The 20,504-nt window shown below is 37.8% G+C and overlaps 1 protein-coding gene across 2 annotated transcripts; it reads right to left on the reverse strand.

Moving 5' to 3' along the window:
• Nucleotides 1-6: 6 nt before the first annotated feature.
• Nucleotides 7-19,623, reverse strand: LOC106152138 (uncharacterized). Of its 2 annotated transcripts, none has more exons than XM_087008886.1 (17): nt 19,574-19,623; nt 12,849-12,929; nt 8,250-8,553; nt 7,939-8,003; nt 7,686-7,769; nt 7,192-7,274; nt 6,641-6,755; nt 6,300-6,394; nt 5,686-5,815; nt 5,272-5,385; nt 4,731-4,932; nt 4,410-4,474; nt 4,012-4,119; nt 3,452-3,649; nt 3,174-3,286; nt 2,601-2,745; nt 7-2,159 (listed from the first exon to the last, which is right to left on the reverse strand). In XM_087008886.1, the coding sequence occupies exons 1-17, from the start codon at nt 19,593-19,595 to the stop codon at nt 2,011-2,013; spliced, it is 2,073 nt and encodes a 690-aa protein (XP_086865012.1). In that variant the 5' UTR covers nt 19,596-19,623; the 3' UTR covers nt 7-2,010. The 2 variants fall into 2 exon arrangements, with proteins under 2 accessions (XP_086865012.1, XP_086865013.1); XM_087008887.1 differs by lacking the exon at nt 19,574-19,623 and adding an exon at nt 18,421-18,895.
• Nucleotides 19,624-20,504: the final 881 nt, after the last annotated feature.

A 20,504-nucleotide genomic window follows, 5' to 3' on the forward strand; every position in this document is an offset into this window, starting at 1 on the left:
ACCTAATAATTATGTCATAAATTTTATTACACGTTTATAACACAACTTACAATATTTACTTAAATGTATTAAATGGCGAAGATAGAAAATATATACACTTTTCTCATCATTTCGTCCTTGTCAATTTTTCATTATTGGATGTGATAGCACCTTTTCAATTCAAACACCGTACTGTATGCAACCATTAGGTAGTGCAAAGAACCAAATCGTCGTTGGCGGCGATTTCTTTCTCTTTCTTTCTTGTTATTTCTCATTTACTGTTCATGACCATTTTTAACGACGTGGTGTACGACACTTATACGTAAATATATTCCAATAAAACGTGAAATTTTCATTTAAAACACCCTCAACGATACAAACGTTGTGGTCTTACATAACATAAATCTTACACAATTTTGTGTATACTTTAAATTAAATTTGTGCGGTTGTCTTGGACCGTGTCAACTTGTTATTTGCAAGTTATGCAGTGGTGCTACAGTAAGCTCAAGTTTGGTGGTATTTGATTTCAAAGACAGTCAACTGTCCGACAATCGATCCACAAATCTCATTTAGATCTAGCACTCAATACTGAGTCCTACTTCAGATGGACTGCCGCTGACATTTTCTCTACCAAGAAATAAACGAGAAGGTGGTTCTAATGCGTGTTGTTTGCTGAACAAAACGGAGTAATAAGTGACTTAATAATAACGAGCATACATTTATATTTCTTACATTGCACATGTATCTCTAACTTTAAAGCTGGCCCAAATTAAACCGTTGGCATTTTACCAGCGTATGTTACGTTTACATAACTAAACGTAAAACAACGCTGTGAAGATAAAATGATGAACAATAATAAGCGAGCACCGTAAGTATGAAATGCTTACTAAATATTTACAATCAGCAAGTTATTACAAGGGCGTCCATTAGCAACGATTACATATAAAAAAATAAATAGGCGTACATCCACTGTTTTATAGACACAGTTGATTTTACTAAATTTGTCATGGCAATACACATTGAAATATGGAACAAATGTCTTACAGTTATTCCATTGTGTCGTTTCGTGTACATCTACCAGTACCGTATCTTTGCAAACGTTTATGAATTCGACTATTTTTGCTTTAAGCCAGAGAAATGCCACTAAACATTAGGACAAATGGTGCATTTCAGGAACGATTTGAGTTTTCGAAAAGGAAGACACATGTAGATATTTCACTTTCATCAGGTAATCACAATACCCTGGTTCCTAAACCTGGTTTTGATTCAACCGTGGGTCACCTTTTATGTGTTCTTAATTTATACATAACATGATAACCAATGCCTGCACATTTGTTGGTGGCAACCCTGAAGTCCATTGGGAGTTGGAATTGGCTATCGTAAAGGAGTCGGTTAACATAAATTACACAACGCTTCTAGACAGTTGAGAGCATGGGGCATTTACATCACAGTTAAATAACAGATACACTTCTATTTCTTAATCAATCTCCGATGAATGTTGTCACTTCTGGCACCTACATTCTTGCTACATTCACGTGAGTGGAACCACGCACGGTTCCAGAGTTGTTTTTGTTGCATTCTGGACTAACAATGTTCATACTTTTAGGACATAACAAATCAAGCCTCACCTTAAGTATTGGCCATATAAAGAATTTTTAAAAAAATGAGCAGTGATAAAGCTCGCTGGGTGATTTAATTGACACATGTTGGAATGAACTTTCAACACATACTGTACAGGCGATTCCAGTATTTCTAAAGAACAGAAAGGTTTATTTGCTTGTTAAAAGAAGAACTGACTCATACTTCTTTCTATTTTACACATTAAACGGTACATCTGTCTATTAAGAATTTTAATTAGTTCACACACGCACATTTCTCCCTAATTCTAAAGCTACCTACTTAAGCAGTTACTCACTGCATGTACAAGAATTTTCCGTACAAAACTTTCTCGTACGTGACGATATCTGTAAACTTTATTTCACTCCCCTGCACACGGACTTATCAAATGTTACTTTTCATCTTTACATCATTTTAATGAAAACAGCGTAGAAACAATATTAAAACTAAATAAACGAAACTTTGACTAATCATCGTCTGGCTTATGCTGGTGGCTCCACCTTTCGAGTTGACCTTAGTAGCCGTCTTGCAGTATGATTGGTTTGTTGGATTTGACCGGTTTTCTGAAATCCCAAAAAGTATTTGAAACGCAACACTTGTTTATGTTTTTGTTTTTTTCTGTTATGCGCGTAATTATTAAAGGATTTTTTTTCCTCAAGGTACCAAAATGGCGACTTAAAAACAGATGTACATGCATTTACAAACACCAACCACGGAACAAAATCCTTTGACCTGTTTTTCAAACATTAATTTCGAAGCCTTTTCATCCTACTTTGTTAATAAAACACATTGTTAGCAAATCGTGTTATTAAATATCGACTATGTCATCTATGAAATAATATATCAAATCAAATTATCCAATTATCCTCAATTCATACATGTATTTCCAATATCTTTTGTTATTGGATTTTCCAAATCTAGTAGCAGAAAAGATTGTTTTCTTATTTCCTTCATCAATGAATTTAGGAAATTTGACAGGTACTAGTAATTGGAGTTAGACTCACCTAAATCTAGGTAATATGATGCCGACTGTGTGTCACTTATCGTGACATCTCTCCGCGTTCCCTCGTCACACTGTGGGGAGGGCATTTGATATAATACTGGTCCTTTTCTGTCTGTTGGTCCAGAGCCTGTATAGTTCGTTAACACCTGATAACACATAAAGGCAACCGATGATTAGAAAAAATGGCCAAAAGAAAAGAAATTGGTTTACTTTGTATTGAATTACTTAACAGATTGTTTTATAATGGTTGTTTATTTGCCGTTAGTTTTACTATGGGGGATTTTGTATTTAAGTATATCGTATATGGCCACGGGTTCCAAACAAGAGTGCGAACTCAATGGTCTATCGAAATTTCCATCTTATATAAAAATATGAAGACTGATTTAAATATGCATATGGCGGCACAATATTTTTCATAAAAAGCCTTTCTAATTTTATTTTTTAGAAACCATCTCTAACTCTTGGTTAATTTTTTAGTGTTATCCGTTAATAGATAGATTGCTATCCCATTGTAGGATGAAATAAAGAGTAAAGCATTCTTTTTATGTGAATATAACAGACACTGGAAACTTACCCAGCACCTAAATCTGCTCTGGTTAAATGCTCTGTTTTTGTCCTCGGTAATAATAAGAGTATCATCTCCACTTGTTTTCTGTGGCACTTTTAGGTGTGCCAGACAAGTAAACCCTAAAGAAACCAGACAAAAATTACGCTCTCTCTTCCATCAAAACAACTGCCGATTATCAAAATATTATAGGCTCTGTTTGTTAGTTTTTAAAAAAATCAAACGTTTCTGGTTCATTTCAACAATGTGTTTTATCTCGATTTCATAATTTGAAGTTAAAATCAAACCTTGATCGAGTCCTTTTGGCTCGCTACAGTCTCCTTTCTTGTCCAAGAACAGCCATAGTGAAGTCTCATTGGACGTGCACGTGGTTTGGTCGTACTCCCCTATGTGTCCTGTGCATGACGCACCCCGGCCTTTGAACATGGCGTCAAAGGGGGTCTTGCCTGGCAACCCACAGGGAACGGGTACTCGTTCCACAGCAGCTAAGATAAAATACAAACGGTAGTTGTTTTGACACCATTGCTAATGGAACATACTGCCCCGTGGTGTTTACAGGATCCTTTTTGGAGGTTTTGAAATACAACTTTTTTTATTTAGTTATTTTATTCAGGCTAGGTTCCAACAGTATGTTAGATCATGGATTCAGGGCATGGAATCAAACATATGGTAGTGCTCGAGTCATCTTAAAATATCAAAGAGCTTTAAAACTCATTAACCAACGGACAGCGTTTTTTTGTTTTTTTTTTTTTTTCAGACACAAATACGGCGCTTTTGGGTTTGTCATTTGGCATTTTTCCTGCAATGTTCTGTAAACTGTGCATGGTACTGTGATGATAAAACTTACCGACTAGATTTTTGAAAGAAGCACTTCTGATTAGTGCGTTCAGGGGAGCAGGGTCGTTGGAAAAACTGCAGATCGTTTCTAGTGGTTCGTCGGATCTGACGCTTTTTGCTGAAAGTACAAAATGCAACCTTACATGTACAGGCTATTCTTGTATTTCGCTTTGCTTTATAGTCACTATCATCTCAAATGAGTTTCTCCTAGCACAATCGGTAAATTCTCTTTTCAAGTATAACACATTTTAAAAGACTTTTCAAAGTAATAGCATTTTAACGTAGTTATTACGTACATATGAAAAGAAAAGTAATTACTGCTTCAGTGGTGTAGTTGGTCACATTAGAGTATTCTGTTCTATTCTTTCTACTCTAAACTAATCTGGTTTAAAGAGTGTTTGTACTTACAAAGTCGATACTTGAGGACATTTGGGTTAGCCCTCTTGAAGGACATACACGTGTATCGTGGACGGCTGGAAATGGACGAAAAATACGACTATAAACCCCCAAACACGATTTTATTCAGAAGCAAATAGGTCTACCTTTATGTCACAAAATAGGACTCTCTTCGGTTACATAGAAATGTGTATGCTGTTGTTTGTAGGCCTATTACTGTTCTGTTTAACTATCCCTAAAACACTGTATGGCATAAATCTGATTCCCCCCCCCCTCCCCAAAATAAAAAGAAATAAAGTTAAATAAAAAGAAGTAGAAAAAGACATATCTTACCATCCATTGCCAAAAGTTGAAACCATCTTATATTCTTGCCCTTCATACTTCTTGCCGATACAAGAGAACGTTCCCAGCTCAGGAGAATGGACATGTGTTTGGTTGATATTCAGGTTAAAGTTTTCAATGACTTCCTGTTGCACCCACTGACCCCGAATGTCTTCTGCTAGGTTCTGGGTAGGGGCTGGATTTGGAGCTCGGTCTGAAAAGAGTAACAATACAACGTGTCCCAGCGTGCCTTGATACCCACTTTATCTAATTTTGTGAGACAGCGCGCCTTCTGTTGACTAAAAACTATTTCCTTTCCTTCCATTTTAGGTGATGTATGAAATTATATTACGATATAAACATAATCTTTTTGCCTGGTAAATTATGCGGTCAACTACACAGGCCCTACATGCATATTCTCTATAAAACTGTGTCCACTGGCGTTTCTATTTGAGAGATGGGATGTTATTTGCCTCCAACAGAATCTTATAAAGTCAGACAAAGTGTGAAATAAAATGAAATTAGATAGAGTACACGAAGGGTTGGTACTCACCGCACAGGTTACAACTCTTCTTACAAGGCTCACTGTAATTTGGGTCAGAGCACATTCCAAGAGATTTGAAATTTTGACAGTCCGTTGGATTGACGTCGAAACACAACTCGGCGGCTTATAAAATAAACAACATTTATAACTTCATCAAAAGAGAAATAAATGTTATCTTATGTAATGGGTTTACGTCGAGATAAAATGGACCTCTTATTTTAGTCAACTGTGTTTATGATTTCGACAGGAATCATGTAATCATCAAATTACACCATCACGTACCAACACAGCATACCAAAAAATTGCCAAGGTTTGTTGGCGAAACGCAAAAAAGGCATTCCGCTGGAACGAAACTAGTCTTTTACTAGAAATTACCAAAACACCCGTGACAGACAAGTTTATCATATTCTCAAGTTATCTTACACGTCCTGGTCATTGACATCTCCAGGTGCGTTACATTGCGTGGAGGGACACCAGTGGATCCGATAGGTGCTACGGCACCGACGTATAAGTTCGCCGTGAAGGTCGCGTCGCCTATGGTCTTTGGAAAAGTCTAAGAACAGAACGTGAATATTGATATTTATATGTACATAAATGAAATTTAAAGCATTATCATAAATGTTCATCGTATGCAGGATCTTTAACAAATTAAAGATAAAGATTTAATTTAGTAATTTACTGACGATAACGTCAAAATGAAAATCAAATAATTTCAAAAGACTACTTGTTCTTCAGGTAGCAATGTTTCACTTTTATTTATTAAGTGCTGCATAAGTGAACCACGGTAATACACTTAGTGGTCATCCATTTTTATCACCATTTTCACAAGTCTACAAAGAGTAGACTTTTCCCAGACCCCCGACCCTCCCCCTTCAGACAGTACAAGGTGAAAAGCTCAAAATGATGATTGATGAATTTTTACAGCAATTTGCATCATCATTTATATTTTTTACAAAAGCGTACCGTGTACGGTTTGAAGACTTGTGAAAATGATGGTGAAAATTACTTAAAACGTATTTGTACCTATTCAGACCTACCATGGCAAATTTAGGCGGTAACTGCCTTGGCTGGCTCATGATAAGGTACATCCAGTGTTCGTCCTCCCAACTAGCATAACAGTGTATTTTTTCCTCTGTAAGCACAAGTAAATTTTATATCTACCCTCTACCAGAGTCACAGGTTGATTTTTCACTAGATATTTACAGATATGCTTCTGGTTAATTGCTGACACTTTTATGCACTGTGAAAAACTTGCACAAATTTTATCTGCGGCCCTAGATTTACTAGATATGACTGTGTAAAAAACACTGTATTGTCAAGTAAAAAGCCAATATAAGTAATGCAATATGTACACTCTAGTGTAAACATTTGGACTTACCTTTCGTGGTGGATATAGGATTGCATTCTTCCGTAGGGAAAATAAAGTCCATCCCTTCTCCCTGAATGCATTCACTCTCCAATCTGGACGGAATGAATTGTGTCGGACACAACTTCTGTAAGAGTCAAAGACATGAAAAGCTGTTATTAAAATGTTCTAAGTAACGATGCCTGTGGACAAGCAAGCTATAAGAACAAGAACGATTTAAACCCTTAAAAATTGTTGTCACTTCCAAGGGAGTAAATTGTAATGGCAATAAGAAGAGAATTCTTTTAAATTCCATTGATGACTCAAATGATAGGGGCCTACTATGTAGAGAGAAATTTAGACCCTGGACAAGTACATTACGTACATATTGATCATTCTTCAAGTAGTACATGCATATGTACATGTTGTGTGCACGTGCGTGTAAGGCTGTATGCTACACATGCGCGTGTAGGTGCAAACACAAAAGTCAACCACTCATCAGAGCGTGTGATTTTACAACCTCATGAAAAATATCCATACGTAAGGACTCGGCTGAGAAGAACGAGATTCTCGCCAAATCTCACCTGTCTCTTAGCAATGTCCGTGGTGACGAAGTCAAACCCTCCAATGAGCGGGCACTCTATCCACTGTTCCGTCAGTCTAGGACCTGGAGAATAAGCACGTGAGGTTTGAATCTTAGAGCAAAATTTGAAGCAATTTTCAGAAGCACATTTACGACAGTAATCATACTCTAACAGGGAGATTCAGTGATTACATAGTGTATCACAGACTTCTCATTGATATTTGACATATATAGATTGGTACACATTTCAATCTTAAGCTAGAGATTTTTCAATTAGTTTTAAACTTGCGTAAATTCTAAATTTTGTAAACTGAGTGCTAATCATATAGACTTTTCAAGTTCTCGCAATTGATTCCTAATTAACTTTCAAATCTAAATGGGAATAATCGGCCTCCAATGATTTACGCCTTTATGTCCTATTAAAAAAGAAGGCAGGTGTCTATTTATGTAAGTAGCAATTGAACACTATTTTCCTATTTCAGACACTATACTAACCAAGCCACGGCCAGTCATAATCGGCGTCCACGGACAATGAATCATCGTCGCATTTGACTTGGTCTATCGACGACCACGCCACTCCTGAAATGTTCAATTAAAATATTATTCAGTTTAAAATGTTGGCAAAACACGAACGCTTACTCTATCAGGCGCTGTTAAATATATCTCGTTTTATTTTCTTATTCATTTTTTTTTTCAATCTTTAAATATCAAAGCACTAGGGGAATTCCCAATATACTTCATGTATTACCTGTCCGGACTTGTACCACTATACCACTCCGTCTGATAAACTGCATGCATTTATATTCTTTGACTCTGAAAAAAATAAAAAAAATCTAAATCCTATAAAAAATTGTGATACATCATATAAAACGACAAAAACCATTTAATTAACAATATTTTAATTCTCTAAGTTTTATGGACACGATCACAACAAAGAATCAAACAGTTTTGTCAATCATCACACAAGTAGAGTAATTTTGTTAAAAAGAATCTCTGTCACATTCAAATAAGACCTTCTCTAACACAATCACACAAACTCAGAACAAGCATGGAAATTACCCTGGGCGGTGTTTCTTCGTTTCTCTTACAATGAATTTATTATGGTGTTGGCTTTGCAGACAGACCCTCGTGTAAAGCTCCGCCGTGCTGATGCATATGCCATCCGAACAGTCTGCTTCGTTTCGCCGTAGAGATTCTATGGTGTTTTTGTTAATTCTGTGTTCCACTTGGGTGATCCACCGGGAGCCGTCCGCCTTCCACAGTCTTTGTGTTATCCAGGGCATGAGATCGCCATCCTGTGTCATGGGACTCTGGACGAATCTTGGAAATGTGCACTCACTCGGGTGATCGTGCTGAGCAGCCACTTGAAAAAAAATTGTAAAAAAAAACTCCAGTTTCATTAATGAAATAATTAATGACGATTTCATTTTGAGACGATCAAATGGAAGAGATCGAAAGTAATTGGTGATTTAGGGGAGTGTGGAATGTACTCTTGCAAAAGGTCGAAGATGCTATAATGAATGAGTAAAACCCAAGGTATCAATCTAAACTAGTGAATGATGTAATAATGGCAAAAGATTTATCATAATCAGCGTTAAGATGAACCAATTTGCCAAAAACAAAAAATGCACTTGTAAACTCGGGCAACAGATGACCAAAAATTGACAAGAGCCTTAGATCGCCCCATAAATGTTCAGGAAGCTAGTTTCTGTTATCAATCATAAACACATTTGAGTATCGATCATTTTCAAGTGTTATAATAATAACAATGCACATGTATATTCACTAACCTACCAGTTCTTTATTGCAATACCACAGCCGATTACGTAAGTATCTTTGAATGTTCTTTATAACTCTTTTCAGCAAAGAGGTAAGTTTGAAAATAGAGAAAAGAAGAGGAGAGAATGAAAGTAAGAAAATTGATTTTCTTAACAATCAGAAAATTTTAGCATTCATCCCCTTAGTTTTTCTGCATTGCATTTCATTTGTTGTATAAACCCCTTAGGCCTTAGAATGATCAATGGGATTTATTGCAATTCAGATGGCACGTTTTCAATTGAGATATCTTCTCGGCGAATCCTGCATTTATAAAAAAACATGCAGCGGGAGTAATTAAGGCCTGTTGGTGAATGAGAGCAGATGCCATTCAACTTACCATGACGCTAACTCGCAGGTCGGTATTTAAGTTTTATTTATGGCCAGGAGACCAGCTGCTACATACGTAAACAGAATGGTGTTTGCGCAAACTAATTTGCAGCCAACTACTAATTTGAGATAAAGTAGGGGTGCTCTTTTGCGTTATATTAGAGCCATTTATGTTGAATGTCCCATTTATAATTAGCCAATTTTGTTAAAGCGTTTCTGTTTAGTAAGCTATATCCATCTAATTTTTTTTTCATAAACCAAAATGCCTTTGAGATTAGCTAGAAGAAGGCGATACTGGTTTGCTCACATTCCCATAGGACGTCTTTTGATTTAGAAGTTTAATATTTTTTTTTACTTCTTGATAAACAATCTTTAAAGGAAAAATGGAAAGTATTTCCTAAACTTGTCCTTAACACTGAATTTCGATTTAAAGGAGCAAAATGAAAATTTGTGTAGGTGGTTATTTTCTTTAATGTTGGCAAGTAAAACATTTATAAAAACGTGTCGAAAAACTTCCCAAATTCCAGAGATTCGTTTTAGCCACAGTTACTCATCAAATCATTGACAATGGAAGATGCAGGGGCGAAGGTTCTTCCTTCTCCATCACACACACAAAAAATATAAATAATGCAAACGAGGCGAACCAAAACCAAAAAAGCCCTGTAACCCTCATATTATAGCACAATGTCCTCGTCTACTAGTTTAAATATTTCGTGCAGAGCAGGGCCAAATCTTAATCTCTCTCCCCCCCCCCCCCCCCCACCCCACTTAGCTGGACCCGCAGTTGTACTTCCTTTTACTTAAATACTTATATTCGGAGTTCCTTAACAAGAGGTATATTGCCCAGGATTGACTGTCAAACCTACAGTTGAAACTTTATCAAATGACATAAATAGCTAGGTGAACATGCTCTAAATTCGACCTTATAGAGCGAGTTGATCATAAAAAAACTTGCTGCATTCGTTTTATCAGTGAAGACAGGAAACATATTGTGGTGAGCGTATTTTAGAAAGACCTGTCATTATTTTTGGTGACACCTTCCGTTCCATCTTCCTCTACTTCTTCCTCTAAAGTGAGCGGTATCGTTAACTACGTGCTGCAGATGCCGTTAAAAACAACATCACGATGCCGTGGCTTATATAGCGTTTGACCACAATCGAACGACCTATTTTATTTTTATTTTTTTATTATTATTATTATTATTTTTTTTTGCTTCGGTCAGGACTCGGACGATTATTCATCCAAGGTCAGGATGTCAAAATATCTAAACCTATTTTCCCTGGGCTATTTGAACTTTTCTTAGGTCAAGCTTAAGCTTTTGCACCACCAGAGTAAATCAAACTGGTATCAAATTTAGATCTTTTTTGCGTCACCTGTGGACAAGGGCATATCTTTTTACTTACTACTTCGCCATGAACAGAAAAAACACAATAAAACAACACACATCATATTAAAAACACTTTCCAAAATGACTACAATAATCAAAAATTACAATTAAGCCCAGTTTCTCCATAAATGAAAAAAAAAACATTTCTCTATCTATACGTTAAAAATAGTAATTGTCTTTCTATTTTTTATAATAGCTTCTTTTCTGACATAACTTATAAGTATAATATCTGAACAGTTATATGATCTTCATTTCCTTTGGCTGTCGTCACAACTTCGAAGACTATCAATTAAAAGTGATACATATATATTTTACTTGTGTGTTCATTGCAAAAATTCTCACTACCCTTCCCCCTCCCTCCCCCCCCCCCCCCCCCTCCACCACACAAAATGTAAAAATGCGATTACTATGTTACTTATAACGTGCAGGCCGTATCAAGAGAGAGAAGAGAGCCTGATTAACCATATCTGCCTCAACCTTGCTACAGCCAAGAAATATCCTCCAATGCCCCAATCTGCCCCCGCGCTTCAAATCGACCAATGTCATTTAATCAAAGTAGATGGTCTATAGATAGCCAAGTTAGACGCATTCATTATTCAAAGCTCAGGGGATCAATTGAAACGTACATCTTTTCTCTCAACCGAAGTAGTCGTTTATTTTCTCGTTCATCTGGGGCCGCCTGCAGTTTTACTCGGTTGGCAATTCCCAGTTCGTACAATGCTACAAGCAGTGTTGCTGAGCCATGAAATGCCATAGACACGAATGGAAAATGAATGAAAGTTTCCTGAAATCGCTTGTTTTATTTACAGATTTCCTGGAATATGTTCAGGGGATTACTTTTGCGCTATTTATTGCATATAAGACGATCGTATTTTACTACTGAGCGTAATGAGAGGCTCAATCGTGATAAGCATGCACATTTAAGTACCTTTCTTACCTTTTGCTTTTCTTTCTTTGCCTTTTTATATTATTATTCGTTTATCTATACATATATTTATTCATGAGAAAGAGAATTTACAAACATTCCCTATCGTACCATCATAGAAATCAGACAAGAACAGGGCTGTCATTACCACAAGCCATAGGCCAAAATTTTTAAAAAAGCAATTGTTACACAAGGTTAACATTATTTCATGCAACGATAAATTGCAATAATACAGTTTTATTTTCACAGCCATACAGATGTGTTACTTTAATAAACGTTATTAGAATATAATTTTTCGCTCCAAATCAATATAATGATAGAGAAATGCATTTCTAATTAAACTACAGAGATGATGTTTCCACAAAACGAGTCTTTTTCTCGTAAAAAGTCCATGAAATAAAGCAAACGTGATGGTTGAATTGGCACAGCTACATATATCGAATGAAAAAATAAAATATATCCATTGTATTCGCTTCAAATTCGACGTTTACTTTCCCCATCAATCTTAACAAATAATTTGTACATGTAAAAAAGCATCCCAAATGCCTCTCTATCTTCCGTTAGATGCTTTACGCTTAACGCTTGCAGATCTCAGAATCTCGTTAGTTTCGCATAATTGGGTGCCATTTATGCTTGCGTTCTCTTATATTCTCTTTTATCTTCACATATTCTACGTCTAGTATTGATCAAAAAATACAACACACTGGGTTTTCGTTCTGACTTCAATTATTCAAACCATTTTCCATCCAAGCAGGATTCAGCTTAAGCAGATATATCAATAACCTTTTTTGACTTTATTTGTTTTTACACAGATCATTCTGGATGCCTGTATACCAATTGCAAAATTTGATAGTAAGCAGAAGTACCAAATATCCAGTTTGAAAGTCAGTATTGTAAAAGGGTAGGGAGATTGTATCTTGATGCTTTCAATGCAACGTTTTCAATTACCTGCGGGTTGAAATCCTTTAATCTTTAACCTATGCATCTGTTTCCTAGCAACGCACGCTGGGAGCGGGGGAGGGGAGGGGAGGGATTGCAACAAGCCGTTTCTGGGTTAAATGTTTAGTGCTTCTTCGTACAACAGGTAAGATACATGTAGGTGATAAGAAATCGTTGAGATAATACTCGGAAAATCGATTAAAATTTATATATTGGTCACAGCTTTATAACACATTCACGTCTATACACTCATTAAACTAACCTGGTAGAATGCTAAAATTCACAACCAAACTCCACAGCGCCAAAATACACCACCGCCACATGTCCACAGAGTCTGAAACGGCTGGAAAAGAAAAAAGGTATTCTGGTAAAACAATGAGAAAAACACCACAGAAAGTACGGTTTCCGTTTATTGTTTACAGAATAAACGTTTCCCTGGATTCACCAGCCCATGCGTGTAGCTTTGAGGGCTAAGACTGACCTTACAGAGGCCTTTCAGGCAGCGCCGTCCATTACGCCAATTGGCCCAAGCATTTAGCGATATTGTTAGACACGATTTTAAGAGAATGAACTCGGGAGAACAACCGCTGATTCGTGTAGACTGCAAAACTTGCCATAATATGACAGTCCCATTTTTGCCTTGCCCACTTCATTGTCCATTCTGCGCTATATTTCGCTTTCAATTTCCTCTCATGACATTTGAAATAAACTTCATCTTTTCTTTACCTTTAATTTAAAATATTACTCACACCTCGTGTTACACTGTTTAGATATAGTGCACATGCTCGGTAAGCGTATATTACGTTAATGGGAAGCGGAATTACGGATTGAGCCCAATGGTATAACTAGTGACTCATATCTACGATGAAACATGCTTCTTTTAAAAATTCATTTGGACTCTGTTTAATACGTATTTTTATTAGATGTGGTATTGAATCGGAACGGATGGATAAGATAAGTGTTATCTCTATGGCGGGTTTTTCAAAATGTTACATTTTATGAGACAGAGATAGAGAGAGAATTTTTGTTATCGAAAGGGAACAGCTTAAAGATTACAGCGGAAAAGAACCCGGAGTTTCAGAGATTACTTACCCCACCCCCTCCCCCAACCCTCTAGTGCAAGGAATAATAGAAGTGAGCTTCCGGTAATCCATAAAATTCAGGGTAGGATTTAGAAGACCATTGTTGAATAGAAAAAACTGAAGCGAAACACACGGTGCAGGCTCATGTTCGCTGACCTGGGTCGAAAAAGATAGCGGAATACCTCGTTGTTGTTGTGAAATTCCTGAGAGCCTATCAGGTGTATTCAGTAAACACAATTTACCCTAAACTACCGTTAAATAAGACGCTGCAAGTGGTACAAAATAGATGATATTTCGCTAGGGGTTTTCTACATCGGTGTAGTGTTTTTCACATCGTGTCAGCTGCCCTTTTTATAACCCTTTTTTTTTTTCATTCACTCATGTTATTCAAACCTTTTTTTAAAACAGTAACTACCAGAAAGTACGCACATGCAATGTCTGATTAAGTATAGTCAAACAGTAAAAGGTGAGAAAAAAGTAAATAATTCAGTTTGATATGAGAACTTTTACTTAGTTACTTTTAACATACATGTACACATATAGGCCTACATGTCCGTACAAAGGGTCGCAGTCACATATAAAACACTGCTACATGCATACATTTCTTACGTTTTTGAACGGAAAACTTTGACAGTTTTAAAACCTTATCAAACTCATAAAAATGATGGGAGTATCAACTGTGATTAACTAAGTCTCCTCTCGACAAACGAGTATCGCTACACCTGCGATTATTACAATGCGACATAACTGTTATCGCCTACTTCTTCAAACTTTCTCTTTCTCCGAACGCCACGAATCTCATGGCTTGTAAACAGTGAGCAAAAAGATAATTTTATCGTCCCGGGTTGGCAGTTATTTTGCACTTTTATGTGGCGTAGGAGGCGTTTGCGGTTAGATTCTGGTATGTCTCACAACTCAATTACTATATATACCAGTAAAGCTAAGGAAACTTTGGTCGAACCTAAGACAAAACATAATGACGCATCAGTCCGTGTTAGGCTAACGGTGATAGTTTCTTTCCGAGTTTCTGTAAAATTTTAGGAAAATCGATAAACGCTAGAACTTAACTTAACTTTATAATCTTTTTTAAGGGGACGCAGCTCGTTTTCTATAAAATTAATGAAGAAGTGGCCGATCCTGTCAGATCCTGTGATATACCCGCATATGTCGCGGTTGTCCTTGGTGAATGTCTTAATGACATTCATGAAGTGTTGTTTTATTTCGAGATTCTGTAAATTCAAGTGAATGGGCGTGTACTTGTCGGTAGTCATGATAAGTAGTTCACCACGACCATCGAAGTACCGAATGCCCATGACCCAAGTGAACTCAAAGAAGCGAATTCTCTTGAACAATGAGTGGAACAATGGGTTTTTTCTTTGTCCTGGTAGTCAGAAGAGCTACATCTGTAGCAACGTATTTTCTTTAATTTACGCTAGGGCCCATAATGCTTTCACGGGTCGAACGATCATAGTTTTACCTGAACCGCACCGACACAGATAGTTTTGGAGATACTAAAAATAAAGATCTAAAAAAAAATGGGAGGGGGGAGATGTGATTTAAACATATATAATTATTCTCTTAAGAAGCGAAGGGATTGGATAATTGCAATGAGCAAATGCGTGGACTTGGCAGGTACATTTATCATCTCAGCTTGTAAGTTCGTTCTCATAGTTGGTGGAAAGTATCTTCATCGAGTATATTAAGAAAAAACACGAGTACCCACCATACCTTTACCTAATGACTCACATCTGGGGGAGTTTTCCTTGTGCAAACTCTTGCGCTGATATTGAACAAAATAATCAACCGTTTACCTGCAGTAAATGCATCTTGAGAGGAGATATATTAGTGCATTCAACCCCTCTGCTCACACCATACCGTCATGTTAACTGTAGTTCGCTATTGTCAGTCTTGTCTGTGTTCCCGTTAGTATCGACATTATACTCAAATGTGCTCGTTAAATTAAACTTCTTTTAAATCCTAGTTGGCAGGTTGGATCGTAGACAAAGCAAGAGTTTGACCTGATAGCCCATGACATGGTTAATAAGGAAGGGTTGATGCTGATGACGGTAATCATGATGATGTTGATGATGATGATGATAGCGGATATGATGATCACAAGGATGGGAGAACCGAAGGCATCAGAAGGCAGACGATTTCCCGCCCTAGAATTTGTCCAGATATTCACCGTTCAGTCTATGCCCAGGTGAGAAGGCACAGGATTCTGAGAGATCACTACCACGGGGTGGTTAACCTGATCGATTTTCAACCTATCTACCTCAGGGCAAGGACAAGCGTGATAGTGGACAAAACATACAATCAAAGCATTAAAAAATCGGTCGCTCGATAAAGGTTGACATGTCAGTCTTGTAATAATTTGATTACGTCTAGCAGTATTTCCGTGATTTATGATAACACTCTTAGCTATAACTGTGCTTCCCATCTATATTGCCATGAGCTTAGATAACGTTTATCTAATGGTGATAATTACTTTGATAAATGTCACTTTTAATACAAACTGGCTGACAGTTATTAGATTAATAACCGATTTTGCACTAAAATATTAACTTTGAGCTTCTATTATAATATACTCGACACAGAAAAGGGGAGGCGGGGAGGGTAACATATATCCAACTGGTCAATTATATTTTTGTTATATCAATAAACATTTGTTCCAGGAACAATTTCTCACTTTAACATATATTGGGTACATATATTTATATCAGGCTCAAACTACTTCATGGGCCTTTTTTATCTAGGGTCATCCATTTTCATCATCATTTTTACAGGTCTACTAACCGTACGCTTGGGGGTGGGCGGTGGGGCTGGGGGTTAATGAACTCTGCACGCTTTTAAAAATAATTAAAGTGATGATCCAAATTGCTGTCAAAGGCTATCATTTTTACTTTTTCACACTGTACGCTCTAAAGGGGGGGGGGGCTGGGAAAAGTCAAAGCTTTGTAGACTTGTGAAAATGATGATAAAACTGGTACATGTAGACCCCTCATTAGAATTGCTCTGGAGGACCAACATTATAAGTTTTCGTGATGGGGCTTATACAACTGTATTGTTTATGATTACCATAATATACTAAACATACAGATACTCAAGCATAAAGTAGTGAGAAAGGAGTTAAACTGAAAACTAATATGTCCAAGTATCAGGCTAGAACTACTAAAATATAACCCAAGTAAGGGAAGACGTTTTCTATTGGTATATTGCTAAATCCTTTCCTTTCAAGGGAATTTGCCAGATAGGAGTCGAGGCCATCCAGTTAATAGTTTGTGGTGAAAATGTAGCTCAATTAATACTTGATAGAATATGTATATGTATCAGCCTTCTTTTCTGTCCCCAGCTTTAATTCACATACATCACTCTAAATCTAGAGCAAAAAAGATATTTAGCTGAACAACAGCACAAATAACATAACAACTTTAACATACTCTAGGAAAGGTTGTACCCCGTCATGGTAGAAGTCTATTCCCATCAGATATAGGCCTAACTGTTAGAAAATGAGGTTATAAAAAACTATTTCCCTACCTGATGTTTTCTTTTCAAACTTAAGCTTTCACGCCACAGTAGCTTTCAAACTCGTCAGGATACCAAATTCATATTGACTAGGTGTACAAATTACCATTGCAAGTATGCAGCGAAAAAAATTCTAGGCGCGCCTCGGGCCAGACAACACCGTCTTTTTATTTTTTCAATTCTGGCTTTTCACCAAATTCTACAGGGTTGAACTATGACAGCTCGTCTTTCACGGCCTTAATAGGTGTACCGGAATTAACATTGCGTCGGTTTTTCTTATGTCAATTTGTCAGGTGAACCAAGTACCGGCTTACAACCTTACATTGAGTCTTGAAGCACAAACTGAAAAACCCAAGTTAAGGTATTTTACTTGTTGGCCGCCATATATATATACACATATCTTGACTGTCTCTAACATGGATACAAACCATACCGTCATTCTAAAATGTTTTGCCAAGGAAAAGGGGAAATCCCAATTTGTCGCTACGCCTACAAAAACCATTAGCTAATGAATTAAGCCTTCTGGTGACATCATCTAGACTTGAATGAGGACAGGTATATATCTGTGTCAAAGCGCATCCTTTTGGTGACGGAAACGGTTATATCTGGATCGTGGTCAAATCAAGGAGCTCCAGCAAAAACTCCGTGGTCAAATCAACTCTGAAGTAAAACAGTGGGCGGCTTTAAGGTTCTACAAGAGTGCACGACTGACAAACAAAGACAGACAAAAAATGCAGAAAAACAGCGCTCACCTCGATAACGAAGCCAATAACGACACACTAACACAAAGAACAGCCTTTATCTTTCAGACAAACCCTATCAGGTTTACTGCTCCTTTGAAGACATGTTATCTGAACAAAAAATAACCGCACATCCTTTCGAATCCTAACTCAATACACAGCGGTAGTGAAGGGGGGGGGGGGGGGGGGGGGGGCACAGGCACCAAATGCTGATGTACGAGCTAGTACAATTACAAATAAACCGACTTCACCTGGAGTGAGATGCGATGGAAAATTAGTCTGAATACCGTCTGCTGCTGCTAGCTGTTCGTCTACTGCTGGTAATGTAGGGGGAAATAAAACTCGTCAACCGTAGACGATTAAGCTTGCCCTTCATGTAAAGGAAAACGATCATCTCTGAATGCATAACTTAAAGCGACAGCCAAGCCACCGGTATTCCGGGCGGTTAGTTAGTTCTTCTATACTCCATTCTACCGGTTCTACCTACCTGACACAGTAGATATTCCGTAAAGGTGTGAGGAGGCTCACAATTCAGAATCAGAGAAGCAATACGGCAGTCACTTTGTGCCTTCTTAACAGCTGAGCGTTAAAATGAATCCTAGCTCCTTCCACGAATCCCCGTTCACCAACCCAAAAGCTCATGTGGATGAGTCAGTTCAGCAAGGTGAAACGCATAGGTGAACGAATCAGTAAACTTCATTAATATTTTCAGCTCGGTTATAGGGTCCAACCTATTTACTCATATGATAAATCCTGGTGCTGTCTACGGCAGGCTCTCCTCAGCATATGAACTTGCCTTCAAGAGCTTCAGGCGCTGTGCAGATCTTGCTGCTAATGTCAATCACACGCTTACTGTGCCCATATACACACATCCGTCAGGCTTATAGGCAAACATCTAACGTTATGGCATAGTTGCAAGGGAATGAATCGCATCAGGTCTGATTTTTATAAGACGCATGGTCCATACGTAGCACCGAATGGGGTTGTTGTTTGCAGGAGGAGTTCAAAGTGACGTGGAACCAAGTGCGCGTGACGTGAGAGAGGGGGGGGGGGGGGCGGGAGAGAGAGAGGAGAGAGTCTGTAGAGTTGTGTCGTAGGCTGAGAAACAATACAGTGTGGGTTAGCAGGTTACTTGTCTGACTTGGACCGCCTATAGTATACTGTACTCATCCAGACGCTTACTGACGTTCTTTTAATTACTGTAATGGAGAAGATTTTGTGAGACACTGCCGATGGACAGGAGAACGATAAAAGCTGACACTTTAAAAAGATGCTCGAAATAAATAAATAAATAAATAAATAAATAAATAAATACCCCCCCCCCTCCGCAGTCCTGGCCCTTGACAGCTTGAGAGAGACATTGGAATATGTTTTTGTTTCCCACACTAAGGGTGAGATGTTATCCAATCTGACAAATAGAAAGACCAGAAATAAGATACTCGTTCTCGAATATTTAGATTTATTTCATAAGATGACATGTCCCATGAGCCGTCTGGATCCCCGTAGTAAGAGATAGCTACATGTACTGTAGCACAGTCACTTTTGATCCCCTGACTTAAGGACAGACCACATATTACATTAAATCATATTGGATAGATATAAAATGGGACATTCATTGTTTTGGATTTTAAAAAGCTTACCTGAATACAGTTGGAATTCCATTAATACGGGTCAGGGTCGCGGCATTGGCCTATTTAAGCCTAAATGCGTACGGGTAACTTTTAAACGAAGTCAAGCCGTAAAATATTAGCATAACAGAGTCAGGTTTTAGAAAGAACGTGGGCGTATTTTTGATTCTGTTTAAGAATCAACGCCGGTTTTAACAGTGGGCTGTGAACGTGACTTAGTGATGAGCCTATCACGTACCCTTCCAAAAGTTTTCCCGTTTCTAGCTATTGATGATAGAAAGGAGACTAGTCCGGCTACAGATGTACGTATTAAGATGCTGACCCCCCCTCCCCCCCCGCCCCTCTGCCCATGGCATTTGTTTGGGCTTGGTGTCTGTACTCAAACTGTAATATCACACCTTCGCCATAAATGTCTGTGACACTATTTTTTACATGGGTGCGTCGTGAAGTGGAAATATGTAGGCACTTGACTTCATTCATCAATTTCCACACAACCCGTTTGACAACAACACCGGCAGCTATAGCCTCTGCCCTACCTGACTGCCGACCTGAGGTCCTGTTCTCACCAGTTCAAGCATAATCGAGTTTAAGATATAGGGAGTCAACACAGTAGGGATGGGAGAGAATAGATATAAAGGGCTTAATTGACTTTATGGACTTTATGGATCTAGCTAGATTTCCGCCGGCGCGGATATACAAGTCCAAAAACAAGTCTGACTTTATTTACACCAAGTGAGACGGGGGTTTCCTGTGCACACCTTTGGTTTCAGTTCAATTGAACTGGCATCATTAAGTAATGATATCACCATTTTACAGGTCTGCCTATGTACGTGTAATCACCGCGTGTTTCAGAGTACTGTATATATACCGGTGATATGTCACTACCCATCAGACGCACTCCATCAGCCCTAGGGATTAGAGAGGATCTAAGGGCTCATTCCCA

The sequence above is a fragment of the Lingula anatina genome, chromosome 3 (assembly GCF_051362555.1).
Source record: "Lingula anatina isolate TDL-2025a chromosome 3, LinAna3.0, whole genome shotgun sequence".
NCBI lineage: Eukaryota > Metazoa > Brachiopoda > Lingulata > Lingulida > Lingulidae > Lingula > Lingula anatina.